Consider the following 22,373-nt stretch of genomic DNA (forward strand, 5'->3'; position numbering starts at 1 on the left):
GCAACACACAGCCTGATATCTCATTTGCAGTAAACCGTTTGAGTCAATACATTCAAACACCTACTACAGAACACTGGGGGGGCCTGCAAACGTGTTCTTAGGTACCTCGCAGGCACCATTCACCTCGGTCTAGTCTTCACTCCTGCCCCTACTCTTAGCATTACAGGTTACACTGATTCAGACTGGGCAGGGTGCCCGGATGACCGCAAATCAACCTCTGGCTATGGCATCTTCCTTGGCAACAATCTCATCAGTTGGTGTTCGAAAAAGCAACAAGTAGTGGCAAGAAGCAGCACTGAATCAGAATATAGGGCTCTAGCTTTAGCTACCTCTGAAATAATGTGGATACAGTCCCTTATGAATGAAATATCAGTCCCAATTTCAAATTGTCCTATACTTTGGTGCGACAACTTAGGAGCTGGGTCTCTAGCTTCCAATCCTGTATTTCACGCTCGCACTAAACATATCGAGATCGACCTTCACTTCGTCAGAGATCGTGTCCTTGCTCAACAACTCAAAATCAGATATGTGGACTCCCTCAACCAAACTGCAGACATATTTACAAAGCCCCTGTCTGTGTCACCATTCCTATTTCTAAGAAACAAGTTGACACTTGGTGTCCACCCGTGTCACTCGAGGGGGGATATTGAACCAACACATCAGCAAGATTCAACAGATTCTAACCAACTTGGATAAGTTGGTTATGATAGTTAGGATAGTGTGCTAAACGGTTTTAACTGTATTTTCTTGCTTTACTGTATCATCTTGATTTCTGTTAATAGCTTCTTGCTGTAAGGTCTCTGACCATTATTCAGTGTAAATAAAAGGTCCAAAGCTCAACATTATTCAGTTGAGCAATTCCATCTTTCCATCGATCATTTTCTCTCCAACACTCCATTACTGCTCTCTCTCTCTTTCTCTTCTCTGTTTCTGGTCAAATTCTCTGGTTTACATGTCTTTACAAGCATCTTAAAAAAATTCAAGTAATTTGAAATTACGAAATTCATTATCTATAACACAAAACTGACAAAGTCATAATAAAATATAAACTAATAATTGTCCAATCTTGAAAAAAAATATTTAAAAAGTCATTATCTAAACTCAACACTATCATTCAAAGTTTTGTGGTTGCTTTGTATAGTAGTATCTTGTACTTCAAGAATGTCTTCATCTCCATCAAAATATACATCTTTTTCTGCATTCATCCTTATACGCTTCCACGATTGCTTTGTAAAGGTTGTAGTATTCCTATTTCCCTTCAAAACTTTTTCTTCCATAAGTTCAATAAAAATTGCTTCATATTTTTCAGGCCAAACAGAAGCTTCGCTATTATCAATAATAACCACTTCATTATCTATTCCTGCCATCTATTCAATCTACAAGTAATTAGAAAACTAATCATAAAACTTATATAAAAAAACAATAAAATTAATTTAAAAAGTTACAAACTAATGCAAACTAATGAAGCACAATCAAGTGTTGGCAACAAGTGTTGGATATCAATATATAAAGCTTACTAACACATTCAAGCAGAAACTAATCCAATCCAATCCCATTCCAATAAAGTAACAATAGAATTAAAAGAAAAAAAAAATTAAAATCATTGTCTTGTCTCTAACAAAATAAAAATATGCACAATGATTTTCTCAATATAAGAATCATTTGTTAATAAATATATCAAATACAGTGTGAATGATTTCATAGAGAACATAATTGATGTTGCTCTAGTCCAAATGCATTATCTTTATGCAGCATTAATAGAGACCTTAAGGCTATACCGTGTAGTCCCTATAGTAAGCTCTTTAACAAATATTATTTACTGTTTTAGATAAGATTATCTTGTAATTGGATAAAATACATAGAAAGAAAACAAAACTAATTAATATCAACTAAATTTTACTTCAAGACATGAATATTAGTTTTTAAGAATCATTTTACTAATTGTGATATACACGACATCCTTTATGGTCCTCAAGAATTGGGTGCAGATATAGATGATACTCTTCTTGATGGCTTTAAAGTAAAAAAAAAAAAGAGATGGAGTTTACTACATTTCCTATGCTATGGGAAGAATGAGAAACTAATAGTAACGTGAACTCACTGAGACTCTCACCAAAACCATGAAAAGCTAATGATAATCTATATACCTTGTGAATAAGCTATTTATTGATTCATCAGTAGAAGGATTATAGCTTTATATATGTACTCACATATTATACAAATAAAAGTTATTAATATTTTTTTATCATAATCTAATCAAAACAATAATCGGTTTGATCAAAAATGTTCTCCTTGTTTTGACACACAAGACATGATGGTGTTGAGCCTATAATCAAATCACATTGTATATATAAAATTCTATTACAATAGTCAAGAAGGAACACATACATATGGACCACCCACTAGCTGCCATAGTCATTATTTTCCTGACGCAGTGAGGAACAAATGAAGGGCTAGATTCATTTTAGGAGTGTATCTAATGGCTAAAATCAATCAATAGAATTTCATAATAAGTTTTTGTAAAACCAACAATACCTGGGGATACTCCCCCTGAGTATATATCTCTCCCACTGAGTATCATATACCCCATATTAGAGAAGGGAAATTTCATTTTTAATGCTTAAAAAAATACCTTCTAACAAAATTTAGACTCATAATTAATTTATACAATTTAATGCTATTGTTTTCAATTTCTACCCAAAATACCCTCCCTCTCATTTTCCTTCTCTCTTTGTCTCTTTCTCTTCCTCACTCTCTTTCCCTCAAACTCAGGCACCGAGACCACCAACCACCACCACTGAGCCTCTTCTCCTCCACCACCGAACCTCCTCATCTACCCAAAACTTAATCCAATAACCCCCAAATCTCACCTACCCAAATCTTTCTCTCTTCCTCCTCCTCGGCTTCTCTCAACCACCATCGCCATTCGCCACCACCCACTTAACCCTCCCCCAACTAGAAGCTCATTGAATTCGTATTTGTTTGAGACATTAGATGGTGGTGGAGGGTATGATTTTCTGGCCAAAATGGAATTATCGATGGGTTATCGATACTTTATCGATAGTTTATCGATGGTTTTGTCTGCGCACTGCTTTTTTTGTGTGCAAACAAAAATCATCGATAACCTATCGATAACCTATCGACAACTTATCGATAAATGTCATCGATATACTATCGATAACCTATCGATAAATGTCATCGATAAACTATCGATAACATATCGATAACCTATCGATAAATGTAATAAAAAAAACCCAATAAAAAAAATAAACACGAAGATGAAGACGGAGACAGAGGTTCGAGGCCTCTGGGTTTTTCGATGCTTGAGTGCTATGGAGGTCCGACCGGTCTTGGGCCTCTGAGTTTCGTCTGGGTTTTTGGATAGATGAGGAGGTTCGGTGGTGGAGGAAAGGAGATTCGGTAGTGGTGGTTGGGTGGTCTTGGTGCCTGGGTCTGGTTGGTCTCGGTGGTGCGAAGAAGAAGAAGAGAGAGTGAGTAAGAGAAAGAGACAGAGAGAGAAGGAAAATGAAAGGGAGGGTATTTTGGGTAAAAATTGAAAATAATAACATTTAATTATATAAATTAATTAGGAGTCTAAATTTTGTTAGAGGGTATTTTTTTAAGCATTAAAAATGAAATTTCCCTTAAAGAATGTATCAGGTTTCTAATATTATGCTACAATATAAATTCATGGGAACAAAATAGAAAACTTGAGACAATATATGTAGTAACACAAACACTTAAATCTTTTACACATTGCGAAATTGTAAAAGAAAACAAGGTAATAAAATGGACTAATGAAAGCTCGAAAGCCATTCCACTAACAACTAAATGCTAGAAATCCAAATAACATAACCTAAATAAGTATAGCAACAACCACTTTTCTCAGCCCAAAAAACCCAAACCCAAAATCCCATTGAACCTAGAGAAATAACATCAAACCCAAAAAATAGCAATCCAAAATCAGGCTCGGCATTGAGATATCAAATGCCAAACTAATTTGAAAGAATTAATCCAAAAACCTAATAAAAGCTAAGAACAAATTATCTCAAACAAAAACCCTAAAATCAAAATAAAATACAAGAGAAAAGATAAAATCATACCTGTAATAGCCAAAAAAATCTTTCTCTCTAGGAAATTACTTTCATTGTCATGCTCTTCTCATTTTTTCATTTCAAATCTGAGAATGAAGGAATAACAAAAAAATCTGAGAAATAAGGAGATAGAGAGAGAGGCGAGAAATATGGAGAGTGGAACAGAGAGCTATATAAATATACAGAGAGAGATAGAGAGAGAGATAAAGTGAGGAAGAGATTTACCTGTAATGGTGAAGATGAAGCCATGAAAACTCCTCTGAAGGTGGTGATTAATGAGAGAGAAGCACAAGTGATAAAAGTATTTTTAAAATTTTTTAAGATTATCCAAAATCTGTTTTTAAACTCCATTCTCTGGTTTTTAATTTTAAAAACAAAAAATAAAAAAGAGTTATCAAACACAATTTTTATTTGTATTTTTAAATTTTTAATTTTAAAAACAGAAAACCATTTTTAAAATGGTTACCGAACACAGCCGTTGATTTTAAAAATTTTAAAAACTTTTTCTCAGTTGGCTTATCTCTCTTGCTTATTTTCTCAGAAGCTCAAGTTGTCTTCCATGGCTTCACAGGTAATATCTCTTCCTCTCCCTCTCTCTATATCGTTCTCTTTCTCCCTCTCTCTCTCTCTCTCTCTCTCTATATAAATATATATATATATATCGTTCTCTATCTCCCTCTCTGTACATCGTTCTCTCTCTCCCTCTCTCTCAGATTTTCTTTTTCTCTTTATTTCATTGCTAGATTTGAAAATGTAAAAGGAGAATATCATATGATGAGAGTAGCTTGAGGAAGAATTTTTGTTGTTACAGGTATGATTCTCTTGTATTTTCTTTTTATTTTAGGTTTGCAAAGTTTGGGGAAATTTCTGTTTAATTTTCTCATATAATCTTTGAAATGGGTTTTGGGTTTAATCTCTGATATTAGATTTTGGGTTTAATCTCTGAAATGGGATCTACTTTCTTATTTACAATATCATCTCCTATAAATCTCACCAATTAGAAGCTTCAAGCTCCCACACTCTCTCAACAGAATTCATGCCTGTAACACTCTCCTACCATTTTCCACTTTTCCAGTCTTATTTCCCAAAGCACAATCTCCTTTTCTTACTCTCATCCCACCTCTCTGCCCTCAGCTGAAGCTGATACAACTTTCTCCTCCTCCTTCTGTATAGTTTTAGTCTTAATTTTGTAAATAACTTATCTCTGAACTATAATTTGGTTTACCATAGAAGAGCCCGATGTTAACGTGTTGTCAATTTCATATAATTGTTGCTCGTTTTGATGATTTTTGCGTGTTCTTTGCGGTTTAAAGTAGTAAACCAATTTAGCATATCATGTTAAATTTGTTTTTAGTGGAACCCATTTCACTGATTTTAAGATGAAGACTTCTCTTACTGTTCAAACTGAATTCAGTGTATCTAATGTATGTATATTGTTTGATGTAAATTTTTAGGAAAATTTCATTTTGTAGATTCTGTATGTAATTATATTGTTTGATGAAATGTCTAATTCAGTTTAGAATTTGTGTATGTATGTATAATATTTGATGAAATGTCTGATTCAGTTTGGAGATTGTGTATGTATGTATAATGTTTGATGAAATGTCTGATTGAATTTATCATAAATAATTCACAAATTATGTTAAGAATTTCTCTTATTATTATGGTTCATAAAAGAAATTCAGTTCTGGATAGTTCATTGGCCATATTTTTTTATCAGTCCTGCACACATTTGTTTATTTTATTCTGTTGTGTGTGTATGTGTTTGTAGAAAACAAGCAAAATTTTCTTAAAACTTGATTTTCTTTAGTGCAGATGAGAGAAACTGAAATTCTAGCTGTTCTGAGATTATTTATATTTGTTTGATGTTTATCATGTACACAGTGCTCTTATCAAGTTTTTTTTTTTTTTCTGAAAACTTATTTGGTGGGAGAGACTCACCAGAAGAAAGGCTCTCTGCTGTGAATAAAATGCCAGCAGAGCTTTCTGCATCAGCTCTGATGTTATTTATTGGGGGAGTATGCAAAACTATTTTCAAAACATTCACAACTGAATTTTCAAAACATTTTTTTTATCATAAGAAGATTCTGTCAGTTTTATGGACTTGTGGAGTTGAATATGAAAATAGGGCATTTAGTGTAAATTGCAAAATTCAACCCAAACTATTCGAATGATTTGACCCCATGGCCTCAACCTTCAACTTTTTCTTTCCATTTCTCCACAACAACCCCTTTTTTTTTTCTTTAATAGAAAACATTCTCTAAGAATTGTCGTTATGTTAATGTATTGTTGAATACCACATGATTTTTTACATTTGTTCACGGTATGTTTGAACACTAACGAGATTTTTGACATTTGTTCACTGTATTATTGATTGTAGGGTGATTATGATTCATTAGTTTGTAACTTTTTAAATTAATTTTATCATTATTTTTTATATAAATTTTAGGATTAGTTTTGTAATTACATGTAGATTGATAACACGAACAGATAGTGATGCGGTTATTATTGATAATAGCGAAGCTAAAAACATGAAGAAATTTTTATTATTTTTATTGAACTTATTTATGTTTTTTGTTTTTAAAATTGAAAAATAAAAATGGTTACAGAACACACTTTTGTTTTATGTTTTTAAAATTATAAAACAAAGGTGGTTACAGAACACACTTTTTGTTTTCTGTTTTTAAAATTTAAAAACAAAAGTAGTTATAGAATACATTTTTGTTTTTTAAAAACCAAATTTTATAAACAAAAAATCTACTTTCATTTTTCTGTTTTTAAAATTAGAAAACAAAAGTGTTACCAAACACTACCTTAGTAAATTGGATTACATTACATATGTAGCAAGACCACTCCAATGGGCAATCCCGTTGTAAATGTGTAGGATTTTTATTCCTAATATATCACCTACACACAGCAAAGACTAGTCAAAAGTAATGGTCAAATCTGACCTTTAAAACCAGTCAAAGCCCTCTTTTGACACCCTGTGATATAACCCCTACGACAACCCCTAAACCCCATATGAACTGTGCACTGTAGTCTCTGTGTTGTTTGAGTGTAACTGAGGGTCTTAGCTCGAACCCATTAAGGGTTTTACCAACCTGTGTCAATCCCCAATAAGCTTAAGCAAAGCTTAAACTTATTGAGGGACACAACCTTAGTGCCCATGTCTGCTGGATTCACTTCAGTAGGCACTTTGTCTATCCCGATCTGTCCTTGTGAAACTTTATCCCTGATAAAGTGATATTTTATCTCAATGTGTTTTGTCCTATCATGAAAAACTGGGTTTTTGCATAAATATATGCTGCTCTGACTATCGGAGTAGATTATAGGCTCCTTTTTCATTAACTTCAGCTCCTCCATAAGCCCTTTTAACCATAGAGCCTCTTTAATAGCTTCTGTAGTAGCTATATATTCAGATCTCGCAGTGGACAACGCCACTACGCATTTGTAATTGTACTTTCCAACTAGTACAATTTCCCCGTTAAGAAAAAAGTAGGCCGAAGTAGATCTTCTAGTGTCTCTGTCCCCCGCATAATCTGCATCTGTGAACCCTTCGATATTCTGATGTGTTTGGTGACCCTGATAGACCAATCCCAACTTAGATGTACCTTTTAAGTATCTCATAAGCCATTTCATGGCTTTCCAATGCTCCTTTCCAGGACTAGACATGAACTTGCTTAGCACACTGATTGCATAAGCAAGGTCAGGTCTAGTACTAACCATCAAGTACATTATGGACCCCACTGCATTAGAGTAGGGAACATTCGCCATCTCTTCTTGTTCTAACTTGGTCTTAGGGCACATAGATTTAGACATAAGGTATTGGTTGGTAATCGGTTGTGAAACAACCTTTGAATCTTTCATAGAAAACTTTTCTATGATCTTGTTGATATAGTCTTCCTGATGTAGCATGAGTTTCCCTTTGCCTCTATCCCTTTGAATGTTGATCCCCAAAATCTTAGTAGCCACACCTATGTCCTTCATTTCAAATTCCGACTTGAGCAAATCCTTGACCTTGTTGACATTTGACCTCTCCTTGCTAATTATTAGCATATCATCCACATAAAGTAGCAAATAAGTGACTTTAGTAATTTCCGAACCTTTAAAATACAAACAGTGGTCATGGTAGCTTCTATTGAACCCTTGTTTGGTCATAAAGGTGTCAAACCGTTTGTTCCATTGTCTCGGGGATTGCTTCAATCCATAAAGAGACTTGTCAAGCTTGCAAACATGGTCTTCCTTGCCTTTAACCACAAACCCCTTTGGCTGCTCCATATAGATGTCTTCTTCTAGGTCCCCATGTAGAAAAGCCGTGGTCACATCCATTTGGTCAATCTCCATGTCAAACTGAGTAGCTAGTGCGAGCATCAACCTTATAGTCTTATATTTCACCACCGGTGAGAATATTTCTGTGAAGTCTATCCCTTCTTTCTGTGTGAACCCCTTTGCCACCAATCTCGCTTTGAACTCCACGGCTCATCCTCGGTTCTCCCTTCCTTGACTTTGAAAAGCCATTTGCAAGATACCACACTCTTGCCATCGTCTAAGCACAACTCTCCAAGTCTTATTCTTTATGAGAGAGTACATTTCCTCCTTCATTTGCTTTCAACCAAGCCTTGTAGTTTCGGTCTTTGAGTGCTTCTTCATAAGATTGTGGCTCATAGATCTCGCTTTAAGCTTGCACATATAGCATAGGCAATACTCTCATCCCACACATTGTAATCACAGTACTTCCGGTTCGGCTTAGGGACTCTTTTATTTCTATCTCTTGTAAGCTGATATTTTGTGAGGTCTTCCTGATTCCTGTCTTCTTCATCTTGAACTTCATGTTCCACCTGAACTTGTTCCAACTGATTTGGTGTTTCTTGAGGTTCCATTTGAATTGGTTCCACCTGATTTGGATTCGGCTCCACTTCAGTTGGGCCGGTTTGAGAGACTCCAACAGATGTACTGCGGGGTTAGTTTCTGTGAAACCTGCATCAAGCTCATTAGTATTTTTACAAGGAAAATCATTTTCTTGAAAAATCACATCTCTACTAAGGAGAGTTTTGAAACCTCCTTTCCCTTTTACCCACAATCTATAGCCCTTTACACCTCCTGGGTAACCGTAAACACGCATTTTAGAGCCCTTGGCTCTAACTTGCCTACACTTCGATGTGCATAAGCCGCACATCCAAAAACTTTCAAATTAGACAAGTCGTGTGGTTTACCAGTCCACCTTTCTTCGGGGTTTTACCTTCATCACCTTAGAGGACTTCGTTGATTAGGTATGTTGCGATTAACCGGCTTCTCCTCAAAATCCATTTGCGAGCCGCATTGAAAAGCATGCACCTTGCTTTGTTCAATATGGTTCTATTCATCCTTTCGAAAGAACACCATTTTGTTGAGGAGTTTTCCTCACGGTCCTATGCCTTTGGATTCCATTGTCTTGACAATAACACTCGTAAACTCATCATTACAAAATTCTAGGCCATTATCTCGTTCTTAGGGTTTTCAATTCTCCATAGTTAGTTAGGTTTTCAACAAGTAATTTCCAATGTACAAATTTTTGAAACGCCTCATTTTTATGCTTTAACGTATAAACCCAAACCTTCCTAGAATAATCATCAACAATAGACAAGAAATAGGCACTACCCCCAAAAGTTAGGGTTTTCTCGGGACCCCACAAATCCGAATGAACATAATCTAATATACCTTGTGATTGTGTGTGCTAGTTTGAAATTTAAGTCTCATGATGCTTTCCTAGTACACAAAATTCACAAAAATCTACCTTGGTTACCTTGTCCTTACCAAGTAGCTTTTGTTCACTCATAAGTTGTAGCCTCTCTTTCACTAATGTGTCCCAACCTCCTATGCCATAGGATAGCCTTAGTGTCTTCCGTCACATGCTCCTTGGTGTTGTGGCAGCAAGCTACTGGGCTTCCTTGCAAGTAGTATAGACCATTTTTGTGTCCTTTGATGATAGTCATAGAACCTTTTGCCAACTTTATTGTACTGCCTCAATTTTGCTAACAACACCAAGATCATCAAGTACACTAATAGAAATTAAGTTTTTAGATAAATCGGGAACATATCTAACATTAGTTAAGGTTCTAATAATGCCATCAAACATTTTAAAATTAATAGAACCTGAACCTTCAATGTTGCATGTTTGGTCATTCCCAAGAATGACTTTGCCCTCTGCATTCCCCGTAATCAAACAAATAAGACTTATTGTTAGTCATGTGAAAAGTACAACCCGAATCAATAATCCAATCATCTTTAAAAGATGATGTACGCCACATAGACATCTCCACTATCATAACCATCACTTAGGTTTGCATTTTGATAGTCATTCTTAGCCTTGTTTGATTTGTTTCGATTCCTCTTGATGATCCGAATTTTGTTTCCCATTGCTTTTCTTGTAAAAGTAGCATGCTCTCTTGAAATGCCCTAACTTTCCACAATGGTAGCACCCATTTGGATCTTTAGGACCCTTTGAATTTGACCTCCCTTTCGTGATGATGATTGCTGCCCTTGTGTGAACCCCTACTAGTGCTTGAACCTCTACTAGTGCTTCTACCCTTATTATGCCATGGTTTCTTTTGTCCGTGCCTTCCCCTACTTAGGTTAACATCCCCATTAGTATGCCCCGTCTTTCAACCTTCATTTCCAAATCTTTCGATTTCAAAGCTGAGATTACTTCTTCAAGAGTGATCTCGGTTCTCCCATACTTAATGGTCAGTCTTAACCTCCCCGTAGGATTCCGTAGTGAATCGAGAATTATAATTGCTTGATTCTCATCACTTAAGGCCTCATTTTCCCCCGAGTTTGCTAACTCAATGTGCAACCTCAAAAACTCATCCAAGTTTTGTTCTAGAGATTTAGATGGACTCATTTTAAAACCAAAGATTCTCTCCTTCAAGTAAATCTTGTTGATCAAAGATTTCTTTTGAAATTGCTCTTCCAACTTGTTCCAAATCTTGGCTGGTGTATCTTCCTTGTCAACCAATCTGATTATAGCATCGAAAGGGTTGAAAATGATCAATCCGATTCAAGTTTCCAAGAACTCTTCTTGCCGGTCTTTGGTCGTATCACTTGACCATTCCACCTGATCTTTAAGAACCTTCAACAAATTTGTTGAGCCAATAGAGCCCTAATCTTCTTCCTCCAAATACGATAATCACCTGAACCATCAAACTTATCTATATCAACCTTCATGGAACTCATAATTGTATATGTATAAAGTTATTTCAAAGAAATTATATAGATAATGAGTTTAGAAAAATCCTGGTGTTGTTCTTTGTAATCTTGGTTTTGTGTGTTTGAATTCTTGCTGGTATGAATGTGAATCTTGATGCTTTCTTGATGATTTCTTTATGCTTTCTTTATGCTTTCTTGATTAATCTTCTGTCGCAGATTGTGCCTTGTTTGGCTCTCGATACCACCGTAGGATTTTATTCCTAATATATCACCTACACACAAAGAAAGACTAGTCAAAAGTAATGGTCAAATCGACCTTTAAAACCGATCGAAAGCCCTCTTTTCGACACCCCGTGATATAACCCCTACGACAACCCCTTAAATCTATATACTACAGGTCGTATATTAAATGTTCTGAAACCCTAAAGCATTTATCACATATATATATATAATCTCTTTTCCTTTCAAACACTCACAGCCACCACTATCAAAAACCTAGCAGATAAATAAACGGCCCTTATTCTTCAATGTTCTTCTCTGAAGAACATGAAGAACAACCACAAAACCTACTGCCCAGAGAATAGAAATTAAACCCCAGAAAAATAACCCCTTCCTAAACCGATTATAACCCTATAAATCCCAAGCAGAAAAAATAACAAACACAGTATAGAAATTGCAGAAAGTTTAAAGGAAAGAATGCACCATGGATTTTATAGAGGTTCCCCAATGAAATCTGGGTACGTCCTCTTGAGCTCGCCTCTTCCACTATAGATCTTCAATGATCAAGAGATTACACAGCAAGGATTCCAACTCACAACATTTTGAGAGGTAATCCGAATATATATATATGTCTATATATACAGTGTTTATTCCTCTATTTTTCCTCTCTCTGTTTCTCTCAAAATCAATACTAACAATGTTGTGTTTATCTTCTTCTTTTCATGAACAACACTCTCTGGCCATGGATATCCGAACCACCACCTTGGTTCCAAAGCTTACTCCATAGTAAGCCTCCTCCAAGACCCCGAAATCAGTCGGTTACAGATCTGATCTTGTTGTATTGTTCTTTCTCTGATTGTTGTTCTGAACATCATATTGATCTGGTCTGTTTTTGATGTTATATATAGATGTTGTAATTTTCTCCTTTATATCTGTTGTAGTGGAATACAGGATTGTTAGTTATAAAGTTTTAACAAACTTTATAAGCTAACATAATAACCTGTCTAGGTAAATAGAGGCCAGAGGCCACCTAGTATTTTACTGCTTGTAAACTCTTTGTAAAAATTCTAGTTTGACAGTGTATAGATAATATGGGGTTTACTTCAACAAAATGCTTATTAAGAAACTATAAAGAAGAATAGTGTTTTTTTAGCTGGTTGTTATTGATCCAACTCCAAGTTGTGCTACAGTTATAGAAAACTAGTATGATTTGATAAGATTCCTTCTTTTGTTGAAATTTTTAAGTCTTAAAGTTTGTATGACATTATAATTTTTTTTTTCAATGAAATTCATTGTTAAAAAAAAAAAAAAAAAACTCCAAATTGTCCTACAAAGCTATCTTATGATTTATTATTGTAACTTGTCTTGACTAAATTATCCATTAAAAAAAAAATTATCTTAATTTTTATTTTGAAAATATTATCTTAAATTATGTAATTTTGATTTTTATATAACAGAAAAATAAATAAAACATAAGAAGTTTCCATATTCAAACAGGACGTAATTTTGAAGCAGATTTGGCGTCAAAATAACGCCGTGACAAACCATAAAAAGCCTTCTCGAAATTCGAAGTTTCCATAGCCCACGAACCTTGTAGTAGTTTCTCTCACTCTTTTCTGTTGCTTCTTCAAAGGTAACCATATTCTACTTGCATTTCTCTCTTTAGAAAGAGATTAATGGACTTAGTAGTATTTTTTTCAATGATGTGATTGAAATTGCTTTCGATTTTTTAGGATTGAAAACTGTATAATATTTTTTGTATTGTAAAATAGCATAAAATGCCTGAAGATTTCCACTTAGAGCGCCCTCTGTTCGGCGGTGCCTTAGCTAGCACCTTCCCTCAAAGGTTCCAGGTAATTTTTTTTTCTTTTATTTATTTTATTTTAATTTTATCTTGCAAAAAAAAAAAATATTGATTGGGATTTGGGGTGCTATAATTGTACAGGACGTGAGTAATATTCGAGAAGTTCCAGATCATCAGGTGAGGAGCTATGCTTCTTTTTAGTTTTCACTTCGTTTCTTTGAATACCCAATTTTTCAATTTAAGCTTCTGGGCATTAAAGATTTGTTTTTTTTTTACTTATGTTGTTTATTTATGCATTATTGATTGTTTTTCTTAACAATTTTGTGGGTTTAAAGGAGGTGTTTGTGGATCCTTCCCGGGATGAAAGTTTGATCTTTGAGATATTAGAATTGAAGGAAGAAGTTGGTGATGATGGAAGTGCTTCATGGTTTCTTCAAGACCTTGCCTCTGAACAAGAAGCTGAAGGCTGCGTGGTAATTAAATTTTTCCCTATTATTGTTCACACTCATTAATTGTGTATTCATCTATCAATTGCTAACTTGATCATATTTTCCTTGTCTTAGATTGTTTATGGATTTATTTTGAAAGGGTTATTCAATTTGTTTCATATATATGGGTACATGTTAATTTAGTCCTCTTCAGTTCTTATTCTCTAGTTTCAATTTATGTAAGATGGTAATTAAAGAGATATTTGTGGCAAAATCCCCTTAATATTTATAATTGTGACACGTATGAGCTTAATTAAAAAAATGGCAGTAAAAATACCTTATTTTACGATTTTGTTACAGTGGTACCATTTTTTGGCCATTAAGTGTCAATTCAAAAACACTTGGCGATATATTATTGGACTATGTATTAAATAAGCTAAAGAAATATGTTGCCATGTGTTTTTGAGCTAGCACGTAACGAGCTTAATTGACACTTAACAACTAAAAAAGGGTACGGATGCAACAAAATCGTAAGATAAAGTACTTTTTGCGCCACTTATTTTATTAGGGTCATATGTGTAACAATTGCAAATATTAAGGGAGTTTCGCTGCAAATATCCCGTAATTAAATGCCAATATTTTATGATACTAGCTTTCACAGAATTTGGATATGAGAAAAGTTTCTCCTATAGTATCTGAGATATGATTTAAACTATTGTGCCAAAGACTAATTTGCCACAAATTTACTTCAGGTGATTGAACAGTCAGCAGTGACTGAGGCCCCTGGACTGTGCTATAGGAGCACACCTGCTGTCATTACAACTGCAGTAGGCCAAATGGTATGTGTCCATAGTAATCTTTTAGGTTGTGTTTGCTGTTGGTTGTGGGTTCTTACTTTCTTTAGTTTGCCTTCACATTTAAGTAATGGATGATTGGCCTTTGGTCTATTGTTTGGAATCATAAATGTCACCAACCTTGTATCTGTCGCATCCTTGTGATTATTGATGCTAGGCATCTGTTCTACTACTTCGTTCAATGTGCCTCTTCTGTAGGGACAAAGATGAAAAAGCAAAAGGGAAATTGTGTTCAAATAAATATATATATATATATATATATATATATTTTTGACATTTTCGGATGACTGATAATGGAATGGAAGCGAAATAGTGAAACAATGTGCTGCTTCATGACCTGATTAATCATTATCGATATTGAATATATCTCCAAATTATTTGTATTGAACTACCATTAGAAACATTTACGAAGAACTATGATGATTGCAAGAAGTGCTTTTGAAGCATGGCTTGTAGTTTCTCCATTGCATGGAAAATATTCTTTGTTTATCAAACTTCCTTTGAAGAATCTCAAAGTTAAACTGTATTAACCTTTTGGCCTCATATCAATTCATTATTTTGGTTACTTGAACATAGGCTATCTCTAAGGGACGGCAAGGTAGGGAAGCACAAAATGTTGTGAGGGTAAGTTATTTCTCTTCTTTTTTAAAGCTAGTTTACTATTTTCTTTCCACCAGCTAGTTACGGTTTAGTGTTTCTGTGCTCTATTAATATTTTATTGTTATCTTGTAGGTATATATTGCAAATGTTCGTCTTAAAGAAGTTAACACGGATATCCTAATTTCTGCATATGAGCCGATTCGTATAAAGTAAGTACTAGGAGTTTGTGTTCTGCTGCAACAAGTTCTCGGTTTTTTTGCTTTTCTTTCTGAGAGTACAAATCATTGATTAAATGCTATCACCTATACTTGAATAAATAACACCTAAAAGAAGAGCATCTACACATGAATATACTTACAACATTCAGTCAATCTATGCATAATTTCTCTTGTATTTCAATAATTTTAAACAACTAACAAGTTGAAACATGTTATATTAATTGCAAGTGTAAGATTAATGCCTCTTTTTCTTCCAAATGTTAAGATGTTGAATTTCAAGGATACAAATGTATTTCCTCTCAACATAAATTTTCCTGCCACTAGTGCTTTAGTAATGTAAAGAGGCAGAGCATAATCTTCCTCCTTTGCACCCTCCTTGTGTTAGATTCTCCGATTGTGGTTCAGTTCCCAAATGTTTGAACAGAAATAGATGGTAACAACACTGTTTTGTGTTGTGTTAATATTTCCGACACCCTCACACTTTCCTTATTGTTTTCAGTCCATTGAGTGAAAGTGCTACCGCCGTCGGGGCTGGTGCTGCCACTCCTGCCGAGCTTTCTGGATGTACGCCAATGGTTGAGGTCTTCAAACTTGCTCTCTCAACGTTTAAAGTCAACAACTGGGGCCTTTTTGGAAGTGTATAGATGAGTCATAGGGCCATGTATAGATTATACATGAATAGGTTGTTTTAGATTTAATGATTATTTTTTGTTCAGAAAGATTGTTGCCAGTCACCAAACTTAGTTTCTGTTGTCATCTTCCATTTTCTTTGAATGTTGAACTGAATGGCTTCTTGGTTTGGTGACTTTGGTCTCAGTCCTTTTTGTAGAGTTTGAATTGTTAAAATTACTTTCTGATCATCTCCCTCTCTCCGCTGTAGATGTTACTGCATGTGTTCAGTTTTACACAATAAAAATTAACCTCATGGTACGGCTTTGTAAATGATATCACTTCTTTTTTATTTTTTTAACAAATTTTGTGTTTCATAAATTGACCGGAATTTCATTGAATTATAAAACTAAAAAACTTCAACTTTTTGAAAGAAGAGTTAGTGACCACATTTTAGGTTTTTTTTTTTTTTTCTTCTTTTTAAGTCATGTATTTTTTAACTTTTTTTTTTTTTTTTGATTCAACATGTATATTTTAACTTGATGAAAGCACTTTGGTTCCATAAAATTAAAAAAAAAAAGGCCACTCTGGTTAAAGAAATAAAACTAATTCGACGTTACATACAGTTTTTAGAAAAATAAAATTTATCTTAAATCTGCTTCAATATAATAGTATAAGTGCCCTTTAAAAAAAATTGTATAAATGCACATTGTCATTTAATATTCCCTCTGTTAATAATCTTTGAACACTTACGTTAAAAAACATCTCCAATCAAAGGTAAGAAATTGATGAGCATAATTGTATTTAAAAGTATATGTTAAGAGTGAGACTAGTATAGTAACTCATATTTACTGAATGGGAAGGGAAGTTGGTTCAATAAGCATGATTAGCAGAACTAGAAAAGGTAGTAGTACACCAAAAAAGAGTAAAGAAATATAGTTCTCTTAATTTTTTTGGAACTGATTAGTTTACTGGTGCTCATAGAGTCATATGTTAGACATGAAAAATAAAGCACATCAATATGTGTGTGTTGTCTTGAACACGTGGGAAAAGCCCTTGGTAACTAACAACCATATAAAAAATTTGGAAATTATGCATTTGATGTTCATCTTCTTAAAGAGTTCTTCAGTAAGCAAGTTCAATACTTCAACACTAAGCAGAGAAAGAGAGAAAGAATGTACAAGTCGAAGCTGCAGGAGCTTTGCCACAAGAATCAATGGGGTTTACCAAAGTACACCTCTATGAGATATGGGCCAGACCATAACCCTCTCTTTGGAGCCTCTGTTTCAGTCAATGGCATTTCCTTTGACTCTTTCGTCGTCTCCAAATCTAACAAACAAGCCCATAACCATGTTGCCATGCTTGCTTTTCTTCACTTCAATTCTCCCCCACCTGGTTCTCTTTCTTTCTTTCTTGTGCTATATAATGCTTTGTCCCCAATTGGGTTCTCTTGTAACGTGTTCTTTTAGTTTCTTTCATCAAGCATATTGATTCTTATTAGACTGTGTCATCAATGGCAGAGGCTGAACATGCTGTTGCAACACCTATGGTTGAAGAAAGCAACCAGAATCTTGATATTCGATCGAATGTTTCTGACTTGAAAAGTGGTAAGGAGCTTCAACTTAGTAAGTTTTTAAAAGCTTTCTTAAGCTAACTTGATTTACCATACTCAGAAACTACTTCAGAAAAATAATGATAATAATAATTGCTTGTTAAGTTAAACAATAGCTGAGATTATAAACCATATCATATTTTGATGGTACTTCTTTGGCTAATAATGTAGAAACATGTCTCTTACAAGTATCATACTGCTATTAAAAGGTCATATGTGCCTATATATGTGGTGAAAGATTGATATAGAGCAAAAAGGATTGTGAAAATTATGCTGAAATTTGTTGGCTGTAACATCCTTTTGCTTTTCATTATGGTTTAGATTCTTCAACAATAATCAAAACCAACAAGGGAGAACGAAACATCGAAGAAAAACTGGAGATTCTCAAGATGCAGTCAGATGATTTGGACATCGGTGATGGTGAGGAGACTGAAGGTACAGAATTTTAAAGTATGTGTACAGATAATTCTATGTTATGCCCAAAGGTAATTAGTGTCTCTTAAAGTGAAGTTATTTTTGTTGGGATTGTCAATAGTTTAATTTCTCAGGGATTTATTATGTTTTATAGTCCTAATATTTTAGATTTTTCATTATCTGCAATCATCCATAGTATTCATGTGTTTCTTATTTTAAACTATCAAAGTTCATGGTGGCAACTTCTATAAGTTACACAAAATTGAACTAAAGCACAATAGTCTTTGTTAGAAATGTTCTGTTGAACTCTTAAATATTTTAAGACTAATGAAATTTCACTCATGTATATATATAAAACTATTGTCCAGTCAAGAAGCAACTGCAGAAATATGCTAGACAGAGAAATTTCGGTTTGCCAGTGTACTTTTGTGAATGTGATCAGGGTCCTAAGGCCACTCAGTTTAAGGCAACAGTTACAGTTGGTGACCAAATTTTTGAGAGCTCTGGATCCTTCAACACTTCGAAAGACGCTGAAAGTGATGCTGCAAAGGTTGCTTTAATGTCTTTCTTAATGGAAAACTTTCAAGAGGCAAGCACTCCAAAGTAGCTAAGAGCGTTTTCTTTTCTTCACAAATCTTTAGATGCTACAAAGCTTGGTGTTTTATAGAACTGTAGTGTATTTAGTTTTCGTGAAGAATGTTTAGAATGGGTTTCTATATTGCAAAGCTTGTTCTACAGCATCATATCTGTGTGGATGAATGTATAGAAAATTGTAAGTCTAATATTATTTAGGAGCTAATAGTTAGAATGAGTGGAGGAGACATACCAACCAATATTATTTAGCTCTCTAGTTAGAGGATACTTTGGTAGGTTTTCTGCATGAGAAATGTTGTAATGCTTATTTATGTCTGCATTTTAGTTATTTGTCATAGAAATAAAAATAATTAACTTGATTTTTCTATGGGTGACTAACAGGAGCACAAGCATAATAATAAAGATGTGCTTTATCATGAAATGAAATTACTGAATTTCATGATAAAACACATTTTTATCATGTCCTATGTCATGTGCTCGTGTGAGTTTTGATCGAATTTGATTAAATGCCTTACCCTTAAAATTGTATATATATTTTTATTATTATTATTTGTAGTTGAAATTAACAGATGTTTAGGTTAATAAAATAGACAAAATGTTGTTTGATTTTTTATAGATGTAGTTGTTAGATTTTAGACGTTTTTGCATGCATCAATTTTGATATAGTTGAGTGGAGTTAATGTAGGTCCTTAGTGAACATACTCAAAAATCAAGCTCCTCCTTCAATATCTTCAGCCCAAAAATCTGAATTCCAAAATACACGCCAGATTTGTGCACCTTGACTTCACGCCTGCTGCAGAGGGAGGAGAGGGTTCATGACCGCACTCTCTAGTTAATGACAAGAGCTTAAAATTGAGCAGAGCTGTAAAAAATAATTGTTTTTTTTTGGGCTGCATTACATTAGCCAGCCATATGGAAAATCTTAGAAATGTCCTATCAAGCTTTTGCTTGTTAATGACAACTTCTGTGATAATCATCCCTCATCTTAGGTGCTGCATAGAATCACCGTGTGTTTCAAGCAAGGTCAGTGATCCCATTTTTTTTAAAGAAATGTTTTCTTTTTATATAAAATCTATTTACATTTGTTTTCTTGCTTGTATCATTTTCATTTTGTTGTTGTTTTGTTTTTGTGTGTGCTATAAAGTTCATGACACCCTTTTGCATCCGATAACTTCAAAGCATTTGCTTGATCCTCATTGCCCATATATATGAGATGATAGGGGTTATGATATTGTAGATGAGATTTTGTTTAGTGAATGCGTAACATGGCAGGGGATTTTTATGTTGTTAAATTTTTATTATTGTCGTGATTATATTATTCTAAGTGTCTCATTCATAGACGATTTGGAAGGCAAAAATGGGATGAAACAATATGCTAATTGTAGAATTATTGTCAGAGGAGAGTCTTTCTGTATTTATTAAGCATATTAATGTTACTCTTAATGTATTCTAAATGGTTCGATCATATATGACTATTGTTTCTTCATCTTCTTATAATAACTTAAAAGTTTTTATGCTTTAAGTTATGTTTGATACCTCCATCTAGAATTTAAGGAGATGATATAGTGTGGATTTTTTACCTAGAAATACGAGTACAATCTCGTTTATATTTGACACGTGGACCTAGTTCCCAGTTGGGAAAAAATGACATGTCAACGAACAATTCTAGTAGAGCTACATGATAGAAACTTGCGAGAAGGTGCGACCGAGATAGGGTCTAGTCGCACACTATGCTCATTAGTAAAGAAAGCAGGACCAAGAGTTATCATAAGTCACGCACATATCATTATATGTGAGGACCAAGTGTTTCTCCCCTACGTCCTGTTGGAAATTTATTTTACCAGGATCTTAGATCTACTCACAAGTATGTTTATTAACATCCTAAATATGAACTTTCTAAAACGATAAATTAAACACATATAAAGTTTAAGAAACCTTACATTGGTTGCAGCGGAATAATATGACTCCTTCCGTTCAGATATCTAGCCCTTGATTCCTTTCTGTAGCAGAGCATTATCAATATCTGAACCTGGATCTCTTTCTCTGAATCTTTGATGCTGAAACTCCTTTGCTGATGATCTTTCTTCACGATCTTCCTCACTATGATTGAGGTATCACTTGATGTGTGTGGGCACTACTCAAATCACTAAGGATTTCGAAATATTGAAGAAGAAGAGAGAGAGTGGTCAGCTAAAGATAGGGAGAGAGAAGGCTCAGTTTTTCTGAATAGAAAAAGTCAGAAGAAAGTGTTATTTTCCTGAAGCCTTCACTATCTATTTATAGCATTCCACTAGGGTTAGATTTGAATTATATGGCATTAAAATAATGAAAAAATCAATTTAAAATGCTACAATAGGTGGCCGGCCATGCCTTTAATGGATTGGGCCTTGGGCTTTGCAATTTTGCAATTTTAACACCTTTTGTATCTGATTTTCTCAAAAATACCAATTTCCTAATTCAAACATTTAAATGCCAATTCTAACTATTTAATAACTATAAATAATTATTAAATAATATTGTCATTTATTATATTTATTAATTGAACCATACAAAGTATCATAATTAACAAATATGCCCCTATAAACTCTTTCTTTACAATTTCGCCCTTACTTAGTGAAAATTTCACAAATAGACATAGTCTAATTCGTGAATTATAATTGATTAATCAAAACCAATTACATGAGTCTTACAAGCAATATTATCTCAACTAGTGGGGGGGTCATGGGTCTATATAACCGAGCTTCCAATAAGTAGATCAAGAATTTAGCACTAAAATTCACTAACTTATTAATTCTTCGTTGAATCCACGCATAGAACTTAGAATTGCACTCTCAGTTATATAGAATGCTCTATATGTTCCACCATATAGACACATCATTAGTTATCCATTGTTATAATCCTAATGTGATCAATGATCCACTATATGAATGATCTACACTGTAAAGGGATTAAATTACCGTTACACCCTACAATGTATTTATTCCTTAAAACACTTGACCCCGTATAAATGATATTTCAGCTTATGTGAAATGAGTACTCCACCATTTATGTTCGTTTGGTCAAGCTCAAAGGAGATCATCCTTTGCTTACTATTCGCCAGATAGAAGCTATAGATTCCATGTTTATGATAGCGCTCCCACTCAATTGCACTACCGTGTTCCCAAAAAGTACGTATCACCCTGACCAAAAGGTAGGCTTAACTAACAATTCAAGGAACACGAATAGCCTTTCAAGATTGAGCCTAATCATAACAGGATTAAGATCATTTGATCTAGGATCAACTAGGCGATATTGACTTGAATAGATTTTACGGTAAGTTTGATTAAATCTAAGTCAAAGTTCAATATCGGTCCCTTCCGATGCATACTCCATGCATCCAACCTGAGCTTTACTTTAACCAATGTTCTGGAAAGAACATAGCACTTCTCCAAATGCAAGTAAACTCTGTTGTAGATTATCATATCAGTAAAACCCTGTGTCTGATAAATCTAGGAAAACTTTATTCACATAGTCATGTTTACTTTCCAATGTGTTGACGGCACAATAAACAGGATCAAGTATGTGAAAAGGGTTTCAGATGAATTTATACATTATGTACATATAATCATGAAATAAATCATGTGAACCATGCAACATTAAATGTTATTTCTGATCTATATTAATAAGTAAATCGATTATATTGAAATGAGTTTTATTTAGGGCATAAAACCCAACAAACTCCCACTTGCACTAATATAAAACA

The 22,373-nt window shown here is 34.1% G+C and overlaps 2 protein-coding genes across 4 annotated transcripts; both read left to right on the forward strand.

The window, feature by feature from the left end:
- Window positions 1-4,190: 4,190 nt before the first annotated feature.
- LOC115718764 (uncharacterized) lies at window positions 4,191-16,344 on the forward strand. 3 transcript variants are annotated; one of them, XM_030647595.2, is made up of 10 exons: window positions 4,201-4,665; window positions 4,838-4,905; window positions 12,956-13,131; window positions 13,271-13,351; window positions 13,444-13,479; window positions 13,638-13,775; window positions 14,483-14,569; window positions 15,161-15,208; window positions 15,317-15,393; window positions 15,902-16,344. In XM_030647595.2, exons 4-10 carry the CDS (start codon window positions 13,277-13,279, stop codon window positions 16,044-16,046), a joined length of 606 nt encoding a protein of 201 aa, XP_030503455.2. In that variant the 5' UTR covers window positions 4,201-4,665; window positions 4,838-4,905; window positions 12,956-13,131; window positions 13,271-13,276; the 3' UTR covers window positions 16,047-16,344. The 3 variants fall into 3 exon arrangements, with proteins under 3 accessions (XP_030503456.2, XP_030503455.2, XP_030503454.2); XM_030647594.2 differs by having other exon boundaries at window positions 12,996-13,131; XM_030647596.2 differs by lacking the exon at window positions 12,956-13,131 and having other exon boundaries at window positions 4,191-4,665.
- Window positions 16,345-16,451: 107 nt separating this feature from the next.
- On the forward strand, window positions 16,452-19,495 carry LOC115721301 (double-stranded RNA-binding protein 1-like). Its single transcript, XM_061110061.1, has 4 exons — window positions 16,452-17,406; window positions 17,532-17,618; window positions 17,945-18,058; window positions 18,406-19,495. Exons 1-4 carry the CDS (start codon window positions 17,187-17,189, stop codon window positions 18,642-18,644), a joined length of 660 nt encoding a protein of 219 aa, XP_060966044.1. The 5' UTR covers window positions 16,452-17,186; the 3' UTR covers window positions 18,645-19,495.
- The last annotated feature ends 2,878 nt before the right edge of the window (window positions 19,496-22,373 follow it).

This window comes from Cannabis sativa, chromosome 2 (assembly GCF_029168945.1).
Source record: "Cannabis sativa cultivar Pink pepper isolate KNU-18-1 chromosome 2, ASM2916894v1, whole genome shotgun sequence".
Lineage (NCBI taxonomy): Eukaryota > Viridiplantae > Streptophyta > Magnoliopsida > Rosales > Cannabaceae > Cannabis > Cannabis sativa.